Source organism: Haliotis rubra, unplaced genomic scaffold (genome assembly GCF_003918875.1).
Source record: "Haliotis rubra isolate DU_JTF1 unplaced genomic scaffold, ASM391887v1 Scf536, whole genome shotgun sequence".
NCBI classification, from domain to species: domain Eukaryota; kingdom Metazoa; phylum Mollusca; class Gastropoda; order Lepetellida; family Haliotidae; genus Haliotis; species Haliotis rubra.
In genome coordinates, this window is record NW_025767231.1 from 197,487 (window position 1) to 220,450 (window position 22,964).

General features: G+C 39.7%; 1 protein-coding gene across 1 annotated transcript in view; it reads right to left on the minus strand.

Moving 5' to 3' along the window:
* Nucleotides 1-4,024: 4,024 nt before the first annotated feature.
* The window catches only part of LOC124253226 (cardioacceleratory peptide receptor-like), a 54,944-nt gene continuing 36,004 nt past the window's right edge, over nucleotides 4,025-22,964 (minus strand). Inside the window, exons 7-10 of the mRNA XM_046686949.1 lie at nucleotides 18,982-19,144; nucleotides 17,940-18,053; nucleotides 16,464-16,644; nucleotides 4,025-4,930 (exon numbers count right to left, since the gene is read on the minus strand). Coding sequence (XP_046542905.1) covers nucleotides 4,696-4,930; nucleotides 16,464-16,644; nucleotides 17,940-18,053; nucleotides 18,982-19,144 — 693 coding nt within the window. The 3' untranslated portion in view covers nucleotides 4,025-4,695. The remainder of the gene's footprint in view (nucleotides 4,931-16,463; nucleotides 16,645-17,939; nucleotides 18,054-18,981; nucleotides 19,145-22,964) is intronic.

A 22,964-nucleotide genomic window follows, 5' to 3' on the forward strand; every position in this document is an offset into this window, starting at 1 on the left:
ACAGCCGCTCTGGGAGTTTCACACGTACCAGGTATATATGTGTCTATGTTACAGCCGCTCTGGGAGTTTCACACGTACCAGGTCTATATGTGTCTATGTTACAGCCGCTCTGGGAGTTTCACACGTACCAGGTATATATGTGTCTATGTTACAGCCGCTCTGGGAGTTTCACACGTACCAGGTCTATATGTGTCTTATGTTACAGCCGCTCTGGGAGTTTCACACGTACCAGGTCTATATGTGTCTATGTTACAGCCGCTCTGGGAGTTTCACACGTACCAGGTATATATGTGTCTATGTTACAAGCCGCTCTGGGAGTTTCACACGTACCAGGTCTATATGTGTCTATGTTACAGCCGCTCTGGGAGTTTCACGCGTACCAGGTCTATATGTGTCTATGTTACAGCCGCTCCAGGTCTATATGTGTCTATGTTACAGCCGCTCTGGGAGTTTCACATGTACCAGGTCTATATGTGTCTATGTTACAGCCGCTCTGGGAATTTCACACGTACCAGGTATATATGTGTCTATGTTACAGCCGCTCTGGGAGTTTCACACGTACCAGGTATATATGTGTCTATGTTACAGCCGCTCTGGGAGTTTCACACGTACCAGGTATATATGTGTCTATGTTACAGCCGCTCTAGGAGTTTCACACGTACCAGGTATATATGTGTCTATGTTACAGCCGCTCTAGGAGTTTCACACGTACCAGGTATATATGTGTCTATGTTACAGCCGCTCTAGGAGTTTCACACGTACCAGGTATATATGTGTCTATGTTACAGCCGCTCTGGGAGTTTCACACGTACCAGGTATATATGTGTCTATGTTACAGCCGCTCTGGGAGTTTCACACGTACCAGGTATATATGTGTCTATGTTACAGCCGCTCTGGGAGTTTCACACGTACCAGGTATATATGTGTCTATGTTACAGCCGCTCTGGGAGTTTCACACGTACCAGGTATATATGTGTCTATGTTACAGCCGCTCTAGGAGTTTCACACGTACCAGGTATATATGTGTCTATGTTACAGCCGCTCTGGGAGTTTCACACGTACCAGGTATATATGTGTCTATGTTACAGCCGCTCTGGGAGTTTCACACGTACCAGGTATATATGTGTCTATGTTACAGCCGCTCTGGGAGTTTCACACGTACCAGGTCTATATGTGTCTATGTTACAGCCGCTCTGGGAGTTTCACACGTACCAGGTCTATATGTGTCTATGTTACAGCCGCTCTGGGAGTTTCACACGTACCAGGTATATATGTGTCTATGTTACAGCCGCTCTGGGAGTTTCACACGTACCAGGTATATATGTGTCTATGTTACAGCCGCTCTGGGAGTTTCACACGTACCAGGTATATATGTGTCTATGTTACAGCCGCTCTGGGAGTTTCACACGTACCAGGTATATATGTGTCTATGTTACAGCCGCTCTGGGAGTTTCACACGTACCAGGTATATATGTGTCTATGTTACAGCCGCTCTGGGAGTTTCACACGTACCAGGTCTATATGTGTCTATGTTACAGCCGCTCTGGGAGTTTCACACGTACCAGGTATATATGTGTCTATGTTACAGCCGCTCTGGGAGTTTCACACGTACCAGGTATATATGTGTCTATGTTACAGCCGCTCTGGGAGTTTCACACGTACCAGGTATATATGTGTCTATGTTACAGCCGCTCTGGGAGTTTCACACGTACCAGGTATATATGTGTCTATGTTACAGCCGCTCTGGGAGTTTCACACGTACCAGGTATATATGTGTCTATGTCACAGCCGCTCTAGGAGTTTCACACGTACCAGGTATATATGTGTACTTATCCTGTGTGTTATATATGACACTGGGCGCCGAATGTCGCAATGCAAAACTCCGACTTGTCTGGATTCGCTGTTAAAACATATGACATGTGGCTTCACTGTGTTTGTTTTACTCTTATGTGGCAGAGTTATGCATTGTGTAACAGTCGCAAATGCATTACAGTGTTGGTTATTCATGCATACATAATCCCCTCTCCCAAGTTGGGGGGCGATGGGGTAGCCTAGTGGTTAAAGCGTTCGCTCGTCACGCCGAAGGCCCGGGCTCGATTCCCCACATGGGTACAATGTGTGAAGTCCATTTCTGGTGTCCCCCGCCGTGATATTGCTGGAATATAGCTAAAATCGGCGTTAAACTATAAACTAAACTCACTCACTCACTCTTCCTAGTTGAGACATAGCACGTCTTTCAACACGTTACAGTCTATACACTCGCTGAATGCAGTGTGATCAGTATGTACTCATGGGACAGACATTACACACTTCCTTGCCATCATGTAAATCTCTCAATGTAGAATTGACTGTTGTGCATACTATTGATATTTAATATGCCTAAAATATAAACGACGTTCCTCTATAGGGAGATACACGTTGCCTGAAACGGATGGGGGAGATTTTAGCTTCCCACAGCCTGTTCATTATCGTTGTGTGTTATAATTGATAAATTGTGCATCAAACAAGCCCGATCATACAGGTTGTTGCATTGTGTTTTGGAAATGACGTTGAACGCTTGGAACCCACAACACATTCGGCTAAGACATATTCGGGTATTCAAATTAAAATGCGGCATGTCAGCAAGTAAGGTTTCTTAAAGTTACATGAATAGAAATAGTTATAACAGGGATTCCTTCCATTGCTGCCCGAGCTGAATTTTGTGAATATTCAGTATTGGTCAGTGGTGTCCTATATTTATACTGGGAGTTCTTGAAGGTACTATTTGATACTACAACCGCCAAGGCCTTTCCAGCATAGTCAAACCCAGAATATGATGGAATGTTCAAGAACAGTCATTCTCTATATGAAAGTCGTGATTCGATCCCTCGTCATATTTCATTACATCTCAAGTTACAAGAAAACCAGCAGTTGTGTTGAAGTCAACTTTCACCTTGGACACTCCGGATAGGGCGTTTTGGATGCTAGACCAGTGTTGTAGCAAGGTGAATATTACCACCACTGTCTCTATTGCTGTTATCACTGCTTTCTGCCATTGGGTTTGTACTGCCACCTCTGTACTGATTTCCCTTGGTTGTAAACATAGAATTCAATTGTGAATGAAATCACATTTCTTTATTGTTTGTTGGTTTCAATATGGGAATAAACTCGTAACAATACAGTTATCTATTTTCTTGACTCAGCATGTAATGATTAAAGTGATCTGTGGACGTGTGATAGCCGGCTTCAACCAAAGACAAAACTCTGTAAAATCCATGTGTGTGTGTTGTAAAACATGAACGTTTAAATCCGTAATGGGACATGGTTCAACGGCGTGACAGGTCCGCATCAATCCGCAGATTACAATTTCAGGGTGTTTTCCCCACTCCTCTTGTACACCACTCAAGATATACTCTATGGGACATCTGTCAGGGATCATGGCTGTGGGTACGGGCTATATCGGCTTGAACAACAAACGGCCAGCAAACGGTAACATCAAAATGTTGTTTCGTCAGTGCCATTGTTTTACGAACAATGTGCATTGGTCTTCTGACTCATATCATACCCCAAACCCGTGAAGTTGCCAAACGCTGACGAAAGCACGCCGTTCGCCAGCAGGACGCCAGGCAAGCCTACACCTTTCCAGAATAAAACATCGGAGAACATAATGATGCCATCTACTATTGCTTCATTTTCACATCTGAGTGTGACTCTTGACTTCCAGTGTTCGAAACCCCACATCGAAAACATGAAATAACAGTCGCGACAGAAAATTCAGTATTCCTCAAGTCCTGTGACAGAATATGTTACCATGGGGGACATCTTCTGATTATTTGTTGTTATTTTATGCCGTGCCATACTACAGCTCCTGCCAGTCTTTGCCGTAATTGTAGCCAGCCATCCTCGATGATCTCTGCTGCTGTGCTGTTCTGAAGCAGCGCCCTGTTGTGCTAGATAGCACTGTTGCTCTGCGACGTGTCATCAAGCACCTGCTATGACATTTAATGATCAAAGGACCCTGTGTGGACTCAGTAGAAAAGATAACTAGAACAAGAACAATATAATCTGTCGCACGTGTAAATACATCCCAACAAACAACAACAGGATTTGTCCATAAGTCTCTGTCAGAACATGAAAATAATCTGAGCAGTATCGGTGCAGAATATGCCCAATACATGAACGTCATTTGTATTGATGTTCTTCAGGTCGACCTTCACCGTTGTCACTCTTGGTCTTTGTCGTAATTGTAGTAGCACAAAACTGTATCCGATTAACGCCACGGGCTGTATTTCAGCTTTACAGGACATCGGATCAATTATTTTGCATCTACCCACAGACCCTGAAGTGCACGATGTGTAGACCGACCAACGCTGTTTGCGGTAATCAAAGAGTTTTCACGCCGTCATTCCTAACACAGAGACTCTGGTCCTGGAGACATGGACATTGCACTGGGCGGTCACTATTCATTGGTTATCAGTACTGACAATATAACATTGAAAACAAAGGTACAACTGTAGAAAGAACTTACAAATCCGCTAATTTTAGCGTATGTCAATGTGTCTAATGGTATTTCACATACCCTTCCTGCCGCCTCGATCGGGTCTTACAACACACATCAAAAACCCAGTGTAGTCCCGATCCTTTCACCATAAGTTGTTATTTTGTTTTCGGGAAAAAGATATATATTTTTTGCAAAACTTTTCGTTTTTCATTCGCTCAAATATTATGAGACGTCACATGGAGAGAAAGGATTTCTCGGTCCGCTTCCGACAGTTTTTGCCGCACATACGGCACCCTGCCAACTCGTGATGACGTTCCTGGGTCAGCGGTCAACCGGATATCGTCTGTTTCCGACATGCTGGTGTACTCCGTCGCAGACGTTCCTCGCGGGGAGTCGTCATTGCAGCACCGGCACCATCGTTCAGACAACTTCCGGAACACGTACACTCTTCTGAAACGAAGACCGAAAGACTTAAACTCTGTGGGACAGCATGAAATCAGAAATGAAGATCCATCTCTGGAGACTCCTATAAAGAGACGAAATTAAATTCACGAGACATCTTATATCTTTTACGTCCTGAAAACATATTTCGTGTGCAATTGTGGTAAATTTGGAATGCATTAGTCCAAGGGTGAGGCAATGTGACATGATCTGAGACGACTTGACGTGTTCGACCCAAATGGCTTCAAGTAAACAAGTACACGCATATGAATCCATTTACCCAGGGATTGTGTGTGTGTAACCTTTCAGTATAATCATACATTTGTACTTAAGAATACCACGTACTGAAGACATTCTTAAATGGTAACTGCAGCAAATGTTGCTGTCGTAACTACAATTTTTCGTTATAATATTTACTGTGATTCACTCGGATGTATTGGCGCATTGGCGTAAATTAATAAGTATGGAAGAAAATAGATACCTTAAATATATTATCTTATGCTTAAAAGAATGGATAAAAATGGACGGAAGTCATGGGAAAATAAACATAAAACTAATTCACATTTGTCGTTGCAATTATGCTTGGGATTTCCAAAATATTGTTAATACTGATTCATTTATTTGGCAGTTCGTGCAAAATGTTAACAAAAGAAATGCTCAGTCAATTCTTTCCATGTTAAATTACATTTACTACATTCTTCACTATATAGACATGTTATGCGTTTCCCAATGGAAGGTTGTGGTAACGTATCTCTCGTCATCAGGAGCGGTATGTTCATCTGACGATACTGTAACCCTGTCCTGTTTGTTGTTGTCTAACTATACAGTGTTGTTGCTGTAAGTCAGTTTATCAATACATTCAGACGATCTCTCGTCATCAGGAGCTGTATGTTCACCGCGGCCGACACTTCCCGGTCAGTGAACTGATCGTTGACCGTTCTACCGAATGAAACAGTGTACATGTTTTCGTAAACATCCTTCATTCTCTGCATAATGGTCAATACCCCAGTGACCCTTGCACAGCGAGAGTAAATACTTATTTAAAATCGCTTTCATGAGACAAATTGCACTTTCAACGTACGGCTTCATTTGTGATTGAACATCTACATTTCCCCCTAAAACACATGTAGCCAAACAACCACTACAGAGCTACATCTTTTTCTAAAACCCGTCAACCTAATGTACACATGCGAGGGGAACTTTGCGTTGCTGATACAATTTTCTCAATCAAGATGTGATTCCCAAATCAATAATTCGTCAAGAAATTATTATGTCCTCGGCACACCAATCTCTCCACGGAAGCCTCAACATTACACGTAGATTTAAATAATTTACATATTTCATTAATCACTTAACACCTGACAGGTATTTTATTTCCCTTCGTTGACAACGTTTTTCTCTCCGGGAGATTAGAACCGAGATGTTGATGTGACGTCCATTGCGAAAAGACTCTCTTGAGACGGCAAATAAATTGGAATTCCTTTCAATCTGAGGATGGATTTCCTACTTTCTAATAAAACCCACTTAGTAAAACAAGGCACTCTGTATAGCGTTATACATATGCTGGCTTTGAATAAAGCACTTCCATTTTGAAAGGGATCTGGGGAATTTCGGCTGGGAACCATACTATAACGTCATTGAGCGCTGTGTGCTTTTAGATATCGTTTCATAAACCGGCTTCATATAGGAGAAATAACTGGATTACAGACGAATCAAGTATGTCGATGCAGATGTTCGGGTAAAATCGTAACAAATGAAAGAGGAAGATGGCCACCTTGAAAATAATTATAATGGTGTATATTTTGAAAGTCAAAGAAAGTAGATGTATTAGCTGAATTTCCCCTTCGCTTGAATGTCCTATGTATAATAGTTTAAGAGAGATAAATAAGTGTGCACATCTTTCCCCAGTGAGAAGTATCTGGCAAAGAACATTATAACCAACCAGCGGAATATAGTTCAATCCATCTTTTATGTATGTTATATTGCAAAATAACATTTGTCGTATTTCACACAATGAGCTTCCCAAATGTATTTGCCACAGCTTCAACGGAAACAGTGCTTCATTGGATTTTGAGCCGCTTTTAAGACATCAATTGGTGTTTTGATCGTTAAGATATTTAAATATTTTGATGAATGTTTTGGTGATCATAACAACGTCAAAATAACGCTTACGGATAGCAAAGGACATGTTAAAAATCAGTGCAAACAGGACTGGCGCAAAATAAAGTTACAAGAACATTTGTCGTCTTTAGAGACGTTATCGTCATTAGGACATCACGTCATTGCAACGGCCCTGGTCATCCAAGTGCGACGTCACGTCAACCAGACAACCACATTTGGTTGGTGTTTATACGCAAACGATACCAAACTATATATACACTAACCTCGTCACCGCATGATACGGTTTGGTGTCGACAGTTGCTGCGGTTCAGAAAACAAGACTGGTAAAGTGTATTCACATATAAATCCGAGTTTCAATCGGATGCATCGAGGGTCATCAGGCGACCAGGAGAACGTTTTAGTGATCCATTCATATCAGTTTTACAGCTATTTTGTCCAAGACTGGACATTCTTTAGCTCTGACATTCTATTTTTACTTAACTTCGTCAGTTGGGGGCGGAAGAGTAAAGGCCTGGTGTTGCACCACAACTGACCATTGTTAATGGCAATTTGAATGGTGTACCGATCATCGTTCGAGACGATGTCTCTCCAATCTGCAGGGACGTAGCGTCACGTTGCAACAGGACAATGCCAGCCGACGCACGTCTTGAGACGTTCTGATGTAGCATGCTGTACTGCCATGCCCCGCTGTTACTCCTGCTTTCTACCATCTGTCGGCTCCATCCCTAACACTATCTCACCTGTTGCCACTATGGGGATTGTCATATGAATTGGTTGTGAAAAGACCTGGCTCAAACAAATGCTGTTATCTTCAATAACCCGACATTGATACCACTTGTATGAAGCACAGTTACTTCTTCCTTGAGTATATATTGAAAGGCAAAGATTGCCCTCCAGCTGATTCAATCGTGACGTGCTGTATCTTCCAGCAGGATATTGTTGAGGCGGATCACTAGATCTTTGAGACTATAATACATATTGTGTATGTCACTGAATGGTCTCCCATTAACACTTAGATGCGCTTTTAGTTGAATAGATCAGGCATTTCCAATCATCCCGACTGAGTATGTAGAGTATCTGGAAGGAAATCATTTGTACTGACAAACGTGTTCAGACGCTTCACCTTCACATGTACTTCTCTCAAAGCCCAAATGAATATGCATTACATACTGATATATATCTTGATTGCTTACCGCCGACACATTCAAAATGATCACCTGTGGGTTATTTGCAAACAACACTGTGTCTAATGACACAAATTGAAAAAGCGGAAATTCGTATTGTACGGTGACATGTGAATGTTTTCATGCGAGGCGCACACATATGACCAATATCATTATCAAAAGACAATTCTACGACAGCATATTTATCCAGTCAATAAAGAAGTAAATGTTGTGTCTCAGTTTGTTTGAAGAAATATCTGAGGAGCAGGTGACCTTATTTTTCGTAGCGCTAAAAATTACGGAATATTATGGTCCATTTGAATGACCTGGAAGTAACAAGGCTTCCAGTCGAGCACTGAGTGGTCTGGTGTCACAGAAGCAGTAAGGAGCGTTTCAGAAGACACTTTAAGTTCCAAACCGGACCCTAATCGAGAAGCAAAATGCTTCAATGCAGAACCATTAACCGCCTTATTATGGCATGGATGTGATTACTTTAAAGGCGTCACCTGGAGGAAAGAGCCCGCGACGGATCGATTGTACCTAAATTAGTTTATGAAACCAACCTATCTGAACATTATCACCAAGTGATACGATTTTAGTTCGGGTAAAATGTCTTTTATTTCATTTTGTCACATGATTACATATTAGTTTTTTCTTTTACAGAGTATAATGAGATTCCAGACTCTGTTTGAGTCCCGTGTGATAAGTCAGACTTGGTAATTGCCAGTAATTAAGGATCATCATCGGGGATTATGGGGTCAAAATGTGGGGATTTATACAGCAGAACGATACCAATCACTGGCCTGGTAGGGCTGTACAGTGTTACTATGGTTCCACAGAACACATTTCACAAGTAATATGTCCTTATATCGTCTACACATTTTATCACTGACTGTAAGTTTCAAGTGATTTGAATAAAGGGACTGTGACACGTGAGTGAAAGACTTGACCAATCCAGGTAACAATGAAGCAAATAACTGACAAATGCACAATGGTTATGTTTTAAGTTGTTAACCATTTAAATGCAAGGAACAAGTCAACTTTTTTATAAACACAGGCATGATCAGTTATAAAGGTTTTCCAATACATCACAATTTGTATCTACAGATCGATCCTAGGATGCGACCAAGATGTCAGCACCAAGGTCCGAGACTGCGTCGCCCTGACTACCAGATAACTGTTCCTTCTCAAGAGTATTAAAGGCTCTAGAGTATACAAATAAACAACAAACGTAAACAGTTTCTTGTAATTTTAGATTATTGTTGTACGGTATAATCCTCTTGTCTGTGGCCAATACGACATCGTCTGCTACCACTGTCTCTTCTTTTACATCACAGCTAAAGACAGACTTGTTTGATCAGGACTACCAGTTCCAGCGATAAACTCTCTGCTTGCACACAGAGCACATCACGTTTGTGAATTGCTGCGTTTTATAAACGCATGTATTATTATTATTTTGTCAGATACCCCGTCGTGTTGACATTATGGGGTGTTATGGCTGCTGCTGCTGCAGTACATGTAGTTTTGTGACACTACATCTAATTTCATAATTTCAGAGATTACAAGACTGCGATCAGATTCTATCTCAGACATGTAATGGAAACGAAGTGGAACAACCATATGGATATAGATATCTTACATAGTCTAGCTTACACCAACTTGGATTGTAAGGTTACATTTAATGAGATCATCAGGCTATGCTATGGTGTTGGCCATTCAAATTATACACATAAGTCCATATTGAAAGGTTGTTTTCCATCTCAGGGGATAAATATTTGAAATCACTACCTAAGGGATCTTTTAAAAATGCTACCTTTAATAATACATGTATATATTTAAAGAGTTTTAAAGCTTTGGTTGCTGGTAATGTATAGCCCTTTTTAATGTATTTCTGAATTTAGCAATATCTTTATTGTTACATGCTAGTGTTAAATAAATAAATAAATATATATATATATATATATATATATATATATAGAAGAAGTTGCTGAAATAATCACACGACACGGATCTTCTCCAACATGTTTCACTTTTATCTTCAGGGAGAAGTGATTACAGTTAAACGGATTATGTTATGTGTTATATATATGTACATAACACATAACATAATCCGTTTAACCCCCTGGATGCCGAGGTTTTTTTCAGGCGCCAATTTTCATACGGTTTGAAAAGTGAACGTTGTGCGAGAATTGCGCTCGCGTGGTCCTGGATCTACGCACGGCTATAAAATTACACAGAAATGTAGAATTATAAATTTCTTATCCGTTGGTGTAAATATAAGTGCAACTACCCCGGCGGTTTGAGAAATAGACACTGCTAAATGTTGTCCAAAGTTTGTTATGCGTTAAAAAAAATTTCTCCACTTTTTATGGCGCACCGATAAAAGCACTGTGCTACGAATTTTTTAATGTGGCATCTTTACAGAAATTGTGAGCGAAGAAAATACAGCCTGATATCTGAACGACATAATTGTATATGAATTGGGTTTATGTGCTTATGCATAACGTTATACGCTCAACATTACAAATGACTCGCAATAAATGTCAAAAATGGATTTTCTTCTATGACGTCAAACGACGACAAAGAGGTAATACACGTATAATGATAAGGGGGTATAACTCAGTTATGCTCAATACTAGGTCAATGTAACTCAGACCACATGGAGAGAATTTGTTGTGGATACGGACGCTATATTTTCGGTTTTTTTTGTTCACGATGAACCAAACTATTCCAATTCAAAGTTCTCCAATGTGAGCGGATACGCTTTGGTAGTTTCACAATTTATAAGAAAAGATGACAACGTACTACATGTGAAAGCACATAATAGCGATTTGGATGGCCCTATCCGATATATAAGGTAGTTCTTAGATTCCCAAATTCTCCTGTTTGTGTAGATGTATTTTGACTAATTTTATTACCAGAGTACTAGCCATATCTTCAAATGTAACGCAATTACTGAAAATATTACAACATTTTCGTTGACGTCATTTCTTGTTTTATGCATTTTCCGACGACATTGGTTTGCTGATTAGTATATATCTCACCTAATTTCCATTAATTGTATAAAAGGTCTCGGCTTCTATGTCAGAATTTAACACTCTTTAGACAAAACATAAAATGGCTGATTTTACCATTTAGATAGTGTCCTGAATATATCAACAATAAGACGGTATGACTGTGTATCTTATTGTGAGCAACACACGCACCTTGTTTGGCATCAATTTAACGTAAATGAAAAATGATATTTCACAACACCCGATTATTTTGTTTAGGATAAGAATTTTCTTTGTTTATGATTATGTAGCTATTTCTCTTCATAAGTATGCAATGAAAGATGCAAAAACATAGCTTTTTATATATGGAACTATATGATAGAATATTGATGTAAGATTTGTCCAAATTAAGACATGACATGGTTTATACATTTTTAAACAATTTTCGTATGAATATAGTTAGAGTTTGATATCCTGTCATCACAATATGTTTTAATCGAATATGAGTTGATTATATTATCGAATACAATGATAGTGAATCATAAAACGTTTCCGACAAACGCGCACCTGGCCAATCAATATACATCATTGTTTTGTCTATAAAACAACCCAACAATATGCATGAACAAGACAATTCCTTTAAATATATGTGCATTTACATTTCATAACATATATAAATCATTTTCATTAATATTATCAGTTTTACTTATAAGGTTCAATTAAATCGCCGTTCATTAACCTGTTCATATGAAACTGCAATATTAGTCCAAATGCATTGAATATTGTACATCATAGGAACTAAAGTAGTTGCAGTTATGGCTACATTTGATCTTCTAACACTTGTGTAAAGGTTTAGAATATGGTGTATTGCACTAAATGTGCCAATTTCTTATATAATTATTATTCAAACAATCAAAACCTTTCAAAAAATAAAACACTGTAAACCCTATATGCAGGTGTGATATGATATTGAACAAGGCTAAATGTAGAAACTGAAGTCCATTTCATGAAAAACTTTCTGAACTATACGCAAAATATACATCATATTACTGACAGTGTAATCGGAAGGATTGGGCGGTTGTGTTTACTCTTGTTCAACCGACCTTCACCTCAAAGAAATTGCCTAATATGTACAACAGTGTTGACGTATGACATCACTACCGATGATCGATTTCTTACAAAATGGCGGCTTTGCTGACAAGGGTACACAGGATTTTGCGAGGACCCTTCCATTGATTCAGGGATCGTTTGTACATAAATATGAGATGTAAGTAATCATAATGATTCTGACTATCTGTGTATTGTTATATGTTTTTATCGTTTTCATTATAAGTAGGAGAAGAAGCCAGAAATGCAGATAATTACAGTTGTCGTTCTGCGTGATTTTGTGTCACGCTGCACGGAAATTTTGACAATTTCTTATGAATTATCAAATCATTGCATTGTATATATTTATAATTTCCTATTTCTTGCTACGATACTCTTTCCATGCATATCACAAAGGTATTGAGCCATTGCAAGCAATGAATAAACGGATGAATGTTGGAAAGTTTCAGAAAATGCTACGCAGTGTAAAATTGGAATTTGTCTTTGTTTACATTTCGAACCAGCGCAGCCTTTCGAGCACAGCGTTCGTTTTCACACCCCATATGTTTCGTCTCATTTTATCTAGACAGTTGGTATTGGTGACAAAGACCAGTTGCAATTTGATTCTAAAATGTATGGGGAATTCAGTGATGCATTTTTCGAAGCTGAATATGAAATATAAATGATGTAATCGGCGTCTCAATTCCGGCCTTCGCGAAACGTGATTTTGTAAACACTATCCAATATGGCGGAAAGCGCTCTACGGCGTTCGTGTAAGTGTATTGTCGAAAACATCCCAACCGATTCTAGATTTATCGGCAACGTTTCAGAATTATCATTAGCGATTTCATGTAAAACTGATATCAGTGATCATGAATATGTTATTTTTGAAATTCAATACTCCCAGTAATTATCCGATTTTCACATTTCAAAACATACAGGAAATTACGCTGTGAATTGCTATTTCGTACTGTGTCAAAAATGGCGACATTTTCGATAAAGCCTATTTTGAAAGGTCATTTTCATCACTTTAGCTTTGTCTAAAATAATAGTGGATGGTATCAAGGAACAGGAAATTTCCCGCAGAATTCGAAACTGCGAAGTGTATTTGTGTGCGTGTGATATTTTGATTTTTATTGGACTTCAAAGTGAGGGTTGAAGGGGAAGGACATATATGTCCCTGTGGCACCCAGGGGGTTAACTGTATATATATATATATACGCACAAAATGTCCAAAGTAGTACTGGTGTTCAGTCATAAATATTGCATAGATAAATAAAAACAGAATGCCTTTTTCTCCAACATGTTTCGTTCTTTACTCTTCAGGGAGATTGTAGCGGTTACAGTATGACGTCATTACATATATATTGTGACGTCATAATAGGGACAACATTCTAGAGCTGAAATTCTGAAATCTAGAAAAATAATAAATAGCAAAAGACAAAATCAGAATCTTAAAAAGATACTAACAAAAGCCAAATTTATTTCAAATAAACAGAATTTATCAAATCCTACTGTGTCTAGATGCAACAGAGGTAACTGTGGAACGTGTCGACATATTGTTGAAGGACACTCTGTAACTTTCACGAGACACGGAGAATTCTATGTAAAACAGAATTTTGACTGCTCTTGCAAAAACATAATATATGTCATAACATGCACAGGCTGTAATGAACAGTATATTGGTCAATCAGAAAATTTAAGAGCCCGGGTTCGTGTCCACAAACAACAAATAAAGTGTCCTGAAACCCGATGTATCCCACTGAGTGAACATCTAGATGTCTGTGCGAAAGAAAACGATGTTAAATTTACAATATTTCCTTTTTATCAAGTTCAAAATTCGGACAAAGTAAAACGAATTTTAAAAGAACACTACTTCATAGACAAGTACAAACCAATGTTAAACCATTGCAAGCTGTGACCTTGTCGCTCTAGAATGTTGTCCCTATTATGACGTCACAATATATATGTAATGACGTCATACTGTAACCGCTACAATCTCCCTGAAGAGTAAAGAACGAAACATGTTGGAGAAAAAGGCATTCTGTTTTTATTTATCTATGCAATATATATATATATATATATATATTCATTGTCGAATATCCAATTTTGTGATAGTCAAGTTAGTTTAACGTCATTTATTCATATATTTATCTATTCATTTATTTGAGTTACGATATGGCTGAAAAAGGACGACTCATTCTGAATGCCAGGTTTTCACGGTATTCGACAATGAATCACCAAGTAATGTGTACAGGACCCTCTCATAGAATTCTGTATATAGTCTTTATGGCGAGAACAACTCATTGCAGAAATACATGCAGGTATCAATATTTCCCTGTTCTACAGTCAATGAAACATATGTTTTATCACCTCCGTGTTGCACTAGGAACCAACGGCTAGCTTCTCAACTACCCCCTTATTTCATTAACTGCTGTGAAAAGAGAAGGGACTGGACTAGACATAATTTATAGAATAAGTTGACACACAGCAGCTGTCTACACCCTCCTGGATCACGTTATAGCAGCGCTGACATCTTAACTATACATCGAATGGTATGTCAATATAGACGGGTCACTTAAGAAGGACACATCGCTGAACACTGACAAGGAACGACGCAATCCCTTTGTCACAGACAGTCCAAGTTTGCTTTCAGTAATTGCTTGTCATAAATCCCAACATCAGTGAAGGGAAAAACTGGAACAAGCACTATTGTCTTGACGAAATGAAAACGCTTTTAACAAGGCCCCAAACCCGCTTACACCGTCAGCCGTAGTTAATTTAGTGATTGTCTAAGCATGGAGAAAAGATAGCCTTATTGTCTATGCTTTCTTCTGTGGTCCGCCTGATGCCCCCAAGGGGTAAGTCCTAGAAACATTATTAGAGATCTTCCTCCTGGTCCCAGACACTTACCGGGGGTTTAAGAGTCATCATGGAAATGGCCCGGGCCGTCAAATTGATCAAGAATTATTTCTGTAGGACATTCTCATTAAGTCCTCAAAACACGAAAACCATCTTGCCTGGTCTTTAGCTCTGACGGTTCATGTCAATCCCGTTACAAATAACAATCTTTGTGGCGTCTTCATACAGTAGCTTTTACAAGATGGCCGTTAACTTAAGGGTTGTCGTTGTGGTCAAAGTAATTAGTATATCTAGAGTTGTAGTTTGGCATTCTAATGTTATTTGACGTACACTTTGTATGTGTAATTATGATAGGTAGTGTAAGTCAGCAGTATTTTCAGTAATGAAATCTATCTCCATTCAATGATGCCATTTCTTCTCCTTGTGTGGGTTCATTGATGTCTCCCAAGATGGCATCAAGATAATTTGATGATGAACGATAAGATGCTATTATGAAACATAAACTTTCCATTATTTGGCTATTGTGAAGCCCACGAAATGTCGAAAGGAAACAGTGTCTAGACAATACTGGAATGACGTTCGCTGTATCAAACAGGGAATGTCCGTTCGAAGATCAATCCTTGTTATTAATTGCATAAACGGCACACTTTGTACACTAATTTCCAGGAAATGGGGTCAGGGAATCTGTAGGAAATCCCCCTGCCATAACACGCAGACAAATTAGTCAGGTTTGCTAGTCAGTTGACCTAACTGTCGTCTACACCTATGACATGTTTGTTTGTTGTTTCACGACGCACTTCCAGCTTTCTGGTGGCGGTCTGTAAATAGTCGAGTCTGGGCCAGACAATCCAGTGATCAACAACATGCATACCTATAAAATGAAACAGAATGTCTGGACGCTGTTTCCCCAGGTGGATATAAAGAGTGTGCTAGCGTTATAGAGAGAATTAACAGTAGTAAGAGACCTATGGTTACGACTCAGTTAATAAATGTTAGACGATCAATATAATTATTTATCCTAGTTGACGCATTTCGTTCATGCAAAATCCCGGTCCGTGCATTGAAGAATTCTGCCTTCTTTAATTTTAAAAGGTACTTCTATAAATCTTTAGTGTTTTGAAGCCGATCTCGTCGATTCAGCCTGGATAAAATAAAATATGCACTGATTTGGATTTGAATATGTAAAATCACATCTGCGAAATGGACAATCGTATGGCTTTTCTCCTCTAACCATCACTCCATGTGTACGAGGTTGGTAGCTATAATTCCAACATTAAACACTGTCGTAAGGAACTTCTCCATCACCCGCCAACTTACCTTAAGTATTTGCAGATTCGTGTGCTGAAGATGCCGTATATGACGGGGTTAGCGGCACAGTTTAATGGGGCCAGACTTTGAACAAATGTGGATATCTTTCCCATGGTTGGTGTGTGGGGGACATAGCCGTACACTTGAAACAGGTTGAATATAAAGTACGGACTCCAACACACGATAAAAACTGAAAAAAGAGAGGATGGTTATAATGTATGACGTTTTGGCAAGATAGTTACTTGTTTATAACATAATCTTCGTGGATTTGTTGCATATGGTGTACTCGCCCAACTAAGAGTATCTAGAAAAGAATATAGAATCCCAAGCGTTTCTATATTCATAGTTGGGTTAGGGTTCTTCTTGTAATGTAAATGTACTGCGTGTTACAACTTAAAGCAATGGTGGCAGTATTTCGAACGGATTTGAATAATATCTCTAAATTATTTACGAATAGGTCGACAAGGAACAGCAAACAGAACTAGTATCATATCTTAACATATGACTATTAATCACTTAAAATACTTGACAAAATATCGTTCAGGGTACAGACCGGCAGCCTATTCAGTTAACGCCATTCTACGAATGACTACATGCACCTGTATGGTACTCCAGCCAGCGCGAGCCGTTGTTGGCAAATGTTGGCAAATGTTGGCAAATATTAAAATAAACCTAGATATATTGAGTTATATTGCAGTGGCGAGGTCATTCACAAACCGACAGTCACGAGCACGCTATCTGACTTTTAATAATTACTTCCTGAAACTGAAAATACTCCCCCCTGTAAAACGTTCACAAATTATTCTCTTCTGCAAAATAGTTGAACTGTTTTCATTCTGTATTAACACTATGCGAGTCGCCCACTTTCTGTTTGAATCCTAGCTCATCCCGATTATGTATCTAGGTTGGTGAGCACCACACTCATGCTCCTGGACTTGGGCAGGTTTGTGTAAGTGGTACATATCTGAGACCTGTATCACTTCAACTTTCAGCCCACATTAAGAAAGGGGTCTGAATCCCAAATCACCCATTCAGTGCTAAACGTGCAATTATACACATCTGAAACTATTTAACAGTTAATTCTAAAAATTTACAAACACACGATTTCACCACTTATGGGTCGCCGCAGCCGAGGTGGTTATTATACATCAACATATTATATGATGCGGACTTGAGTAGCGTCGATGACACGTTTGTTCTGGATATTTTGAAACTATTCACTTTACAGGCAAGCTAATTCTGTTAATTCAAAGTATAAAAGATTGACAACCGATAAAAAATGGATCGTTTAATAAGTGTCGTCAGAGATGTTTCAAGTACGTATAAAATACTTTGAATGCTGTTGAATAAGCATTGGTAGAAAAGTATTTTTTTAAAACTGCACTTACTGAAACGATATCTTTTCTGTCACAAAAGGACAACAATTCCTCGCCTTAAAGTCGTTCGCGAATGAATTAAAGGTAGTGAGTTTGTTGTATGCCTCACCTAAAACTATTATGAAAGTCATTTTAATAGTTCGAACTTTTGCTTGAGGAATAATTCCCCTTGAACTGGTACAGCTGTCGCTCCGAGAAGTTGTCAGGCTCCCGGTTAAAAGTTCTAAAAGAGAAAACAAAGGCAGTTAATACAGATTACATGCATGTACAATGCCCCAAGTAAGCTTTCCCACACAGAGTATATGCATGTACAATGTCCCAAGTAAGCTTTCCCACACAGAGTACATTCATGTACAATGTCCCATGTAAGCTTTCCCACACACAGTATATGCATGTACAATGTCCCAAGTAAGCTTTCCCTGCCATTAACAGGGGTAGTCGTGTACTTCATGGTTCTGAAACATGGGACAATCATAATATTGAAATACTCGGAAAGCCACATATATATAATTATTTAATGCAGCCGCGGGAACAAGAGAGTCTTTGCCAAAGTTCATAGTGTATGTCGACGTAAACTTCATAGTGTATGACGACGTAAACTTCATAGTGTATGACGACGTAAACTTCATAGTGTATGACGACGTAAACTTCATAGTGTATGACGGCGTAATATCGCAGCCTATAAGTCCAACTTTATGATGAATCACAAAAATAAACGGTTTCTGTGATTTAATCATATCAAAAGTAATAATCAGTGCTGACATTGTACCTATATGTATGGTTCCCCTGATGATTATGACAAGGCGTACGTTATATTTCACTTCTCCAGTGTATCCAGTCCTGTAGAACTAGTGTTGTTAACTCTTAGAAATGGCTTCAGGTTAAAAGGAATTACTACAGGTATTTTACAGACTACCAATCGCTTTAAACTGACTTGACTGTGAAACGTCTAAACTTTATTAACTATAAAAAGTATACAAAAAGATATGTGTGTTATAAACACGCGGCAATATATGCCATCCCCCTTTTCCGATACTCTCTAATAAATCTAACACATCAGAAGATGACTGGTACTAATGGACGACCATGAGCTGGTTTCTTATATCTTACTTTGTCACCGGGAACGTGACATATTACCGCTGGGTTCTTACCTTCATCTTTGGACTTCCTTCTTGCCCTCTTCTGTTCGGGCGTGTCTTGAGGTTTGAGCAGGATGCTGCTCCGCCAGATGGTGAAGATGATGACGAGGTAGCAGAAGCAGATGATGATGGCGGGGACGACAAACAGACTGATGGCAATCAGGGTTAAGTAAAGCTGGAAGGAAACTAGGCCGATATGGATGTTGTTGAGGACAAGTTTAAACACGAATTACTGTTTGTAACTGTTTTGTCACGTAGCATTTGGACCTTACATGAAGCCTCACGTGACTGCTTGAAGTTATAATTATATTTAGTTTGGAAAGATTAAAGTACTAGTTGAATATTGATGTCAATCTAACACTCCCGTCAGTACATTGTTATGCTATAATATAACCATAACTCACACACATCGAAACATGTTTACAATAAGATATACTGCAGCAAACTCGACACAAGCAACCAGACACCAACTCACACACATCGACATGTTCACTGTTCGACACAACCAACTAAACCACAACTCCCATATACAGTCGAACATGGTTATAGCGAACACGGATATAGCGTACAAACGGATATAGCGAACAAATTTAAAAGTCCCGTCAACAGTCCTTTATAATATCATTAAAATTATACGTGGATAACGAACTCGTGAGTAGCGAATTAACGGCTATAGCTAACTGATTTACTACCCCCAAGACCCAATTAACGACGTGATTAGCGAACTCACTCAGTGTCAGCTCAGCCACTTAGCGGTACAGTATACATCAATCTTGTTGGCGGTGAATCAACATTGATTGATGGTCATTAATTAATTAACAAAACAAACCTATCGTTTTTAACCCATTCAACAACCGTTGTATATGTTTCAACGTGTGGGAGTTGTGGTTTAGTTGGTTGTGCCGAGTGGGTGAGCGGTATATCAGCGAGTGGAATACCACTCACCTATTCGACACAACCAACTGAACAGCAACTCACGCACATCGGGACGTGTTTACTTAATGTATGCAAAGTTCTCAAGAAGATGCAGTGGTACCCACCCAAGATCAATGTTACACTGTATTGTGGTTGGCTCTATGAGTGAAATATTTGTGGTTGGCTCTATGAGTGAACTGTTTGTGGTTGGCTCTATAAGTGAACTGCTTGTGGTGGGCTCTATGAGTGAACTGTTTGTGGTTGTCTCTATGAGTGAACTGCTTGTGGTTGGCTCTATGAGTGAACTGTTTGTGGTTGGCTCTATAAGTGAACTGTTTGTGGTTGGCTCTGTAAGTGAACTGCTTGTGGTTGGCTCTATAAGTGAACTGTTTGTGGTTGGCTCTATAAGTAAACTGCTTGTGGTTGGCTCTATAAGTGAACTGTTTGTGGTTGGCTCTATAAGTGAACTGTTTGTGGTTGGATCCGTAAGTGAACTGTTTGTGGTTGGCTCTATGAGTGAACTGCTTGTGGTTGGCTATATGAGTGAACTGCTTGTGGTTGGCTCTATAAGTGAACTGTTTGCGGTTGGCTCTATGAGTGAACTGTTTGTGGTTGGCTCTATAAGTGAACTGTTTGTGGTTGGCTCTATAAGTGAACTGTTTGTGGTTGGCTCTATAAGTGAACTGTTTGTGGTTGGCTCCGTAAGTGAACTGCTTGTGGTTGGCTCTATAAGTGAACTGTTTGTGGTTGGATCCGTAAGTGAACTGTTTGTGGTTGGCTCTATAAGTGAACTGTTTGTGGTTGGATCCGTAAGTGAACTGCTTGTGGTTGGCTCTATAAGTGAACTGTTTGCGGTTGGCTCTATGAGTGAACTGTTTGTGGTTGTCTCTATGAGTGAACTGTTTGTGGTTGTCTCTATGAGTGAACTGTATGTGGTTGGCTCTATGAGTGAACTGTTTGTGGTTGGCTCTATAAGTGAACTGTTTGTGGTTGGATCCGTAAGTGAACTGCTTGTGGTTGGCTCTATAAGTGAACTGTTTGTGGTTGGATCCGTAAGTGAACTGCTTGTGGTTGGCTCTATAAGTGAACTGTTTGTGGTTGGATCCGTAAGTGAACTGTTTGTGGTTGGCTCTATAAGTGAACTGTTTGTGGTTGGATCCGTAAGTGAACTGTTTCTGATTGGCTCTATAAGTGAACTGTTTGTGGTTGTATCCGTAAGTGAACTGTTTGTGGTTGGCTCTATAAGTGAACTGTTTGTGGTTGGCTCTATGAGGGAACTGTTTGTGGTTGGCTCTATGAGTGAACTGTTTGTGGTTGTCTCTATGAGTGAACTGTTTGTGGTTGGCTCTATAAGTGAACTGTTTGTGGTTGGATCCGTAAGTGAACTGCTTGTGGTTGGCTCTATAAGTGAACTGTTTGCGGTTGGATCCGTAAGTGAACTGCTTGTGGTTGGCTCTATAAGTGAACTGTTTGTGGTTGGATCCGTAAGTGAACTGCTTGTGGTTGGCTCTATAAGTGAACTGTTTGTGGTTGGATCCGTAAGTGAACTGTTTCTGATTGGCTCTATAAGTGAACTGTTTGTGGTTGGTTCTATAAGTGAACTGTTTGTGGTTGGCTCTATGAGTGAACTGTTTGTGGTTGGCTCTATGAGTGAACTGTTTGTGGTTGGCTCTATAAGTGAACTGTTTGTGGTTGGCTCTGTAAGTGAACTGCTTGTGGTTGGCTCTATCAGTGAACTGTTTGTGGTTGGCTCTATAAGTAAACTGTTTGTGGTTGGCTCTATAAGTGAACTGTTTGTGGTTGGCTCTATAAGTGAACTGTTTGTGGTTGGATCCGTAAGTGAACTGTTTGTGGTTGGCTCTATGAGTGAACTGTTTGTGGTTGGCTCTATGAGTGAACTGTTTGTTGTTGGCTCTATGAGTGAACTGTTTCTGATTGGCTCTATAAGTGAACTGCGTGTGGTTGGCTCTATAAGTGAACTGTTTGTGGTTGGCTCTATAAGTGAACTGTTTGTGGTTGTCTCTATAAGTGAACTGTTTGTGGTTGGCTCTATGAGTGAACTGTTTGTGGTTGGCTCTATGAGTGAACTGTTTGCGGTTGGCTCTGTAAGTGAACTGTTTGTGGTTGGCTCTATGAGTGAACTGTTTGTGGTTGGCTCTATGAGTGAACTGTTTGTGGTTGGCTCTATGAGTGAACTGTTTGTGGTTGGCTCTATGAGTGAACTGCTTGTGGTTGGCTCTATAAGTGAACTGTTTGTGGTTGGCTCTATAAGTGAACTGTTTGTGGTTGTCTCTATGAGTGAACTGTTTGCGGTTGGCTCTATGAGTGAACTGTTTGTGGTTGGCTCTATGAGTGAACTGTTTGTGGTTGTCTCTATAAGTGAACTGTTTGTGGTTGGCTCTATGAGTGAACTGTTTGTGGTTGGCTCTATGAGTGAACTGTTTGTGGTTGGCTCTATAAGTGAACTGTTTGTGGTTGGATCCGTAAGTGAACTGCTTGTGGTTGGCTCTATAAGTGAACTGTTTGTGGTTGGATCCGTAAGTGAACTGCTTGTGGTTGGCTCTATAAGTGAACTGTTTGTGGTTGGATCCGTAAGTGAACTGCTTGTGGTTGGCTCTATAAGTGAACTGTTTGTGGTTGGATCCGTAAGTGAACTGTTTCTGATTGGCTCTATAAGTGAACTGTTTGTGGTTGGCTCTATAAGTGAACTGTTTGTGGTTGGTTCTATAAGTGAACTGTTTGTGGTTGGATCCGTAAGTGAACTGCTTGTGGTTGGCTCTATGAGTGAACTGTTTGTGGTTGGCTCTATGAGTGAACTGCTTGTGGTTGGCTCTATGAGTGAACTCTTTGTGGTTGGCTCTATGAGTGAACTGCTTGTGGTTGGCTCTATGAGTGAACTGTTTGTGGTTGGCTCTTTGAGTGAACTGTTTGTGGTTGGCTCTATAAGTGAACTGTTTGTGGTTGGCTCTATAAGTGAACTGTTTGTGGTTGGCTATATGAGTGAACGTCTTGTGGTTGGCTCTATAAGTGAACTGCTTGTGGTTGGCTCTATGAGTGAACTGTTTGTGGTTGGCTCTATA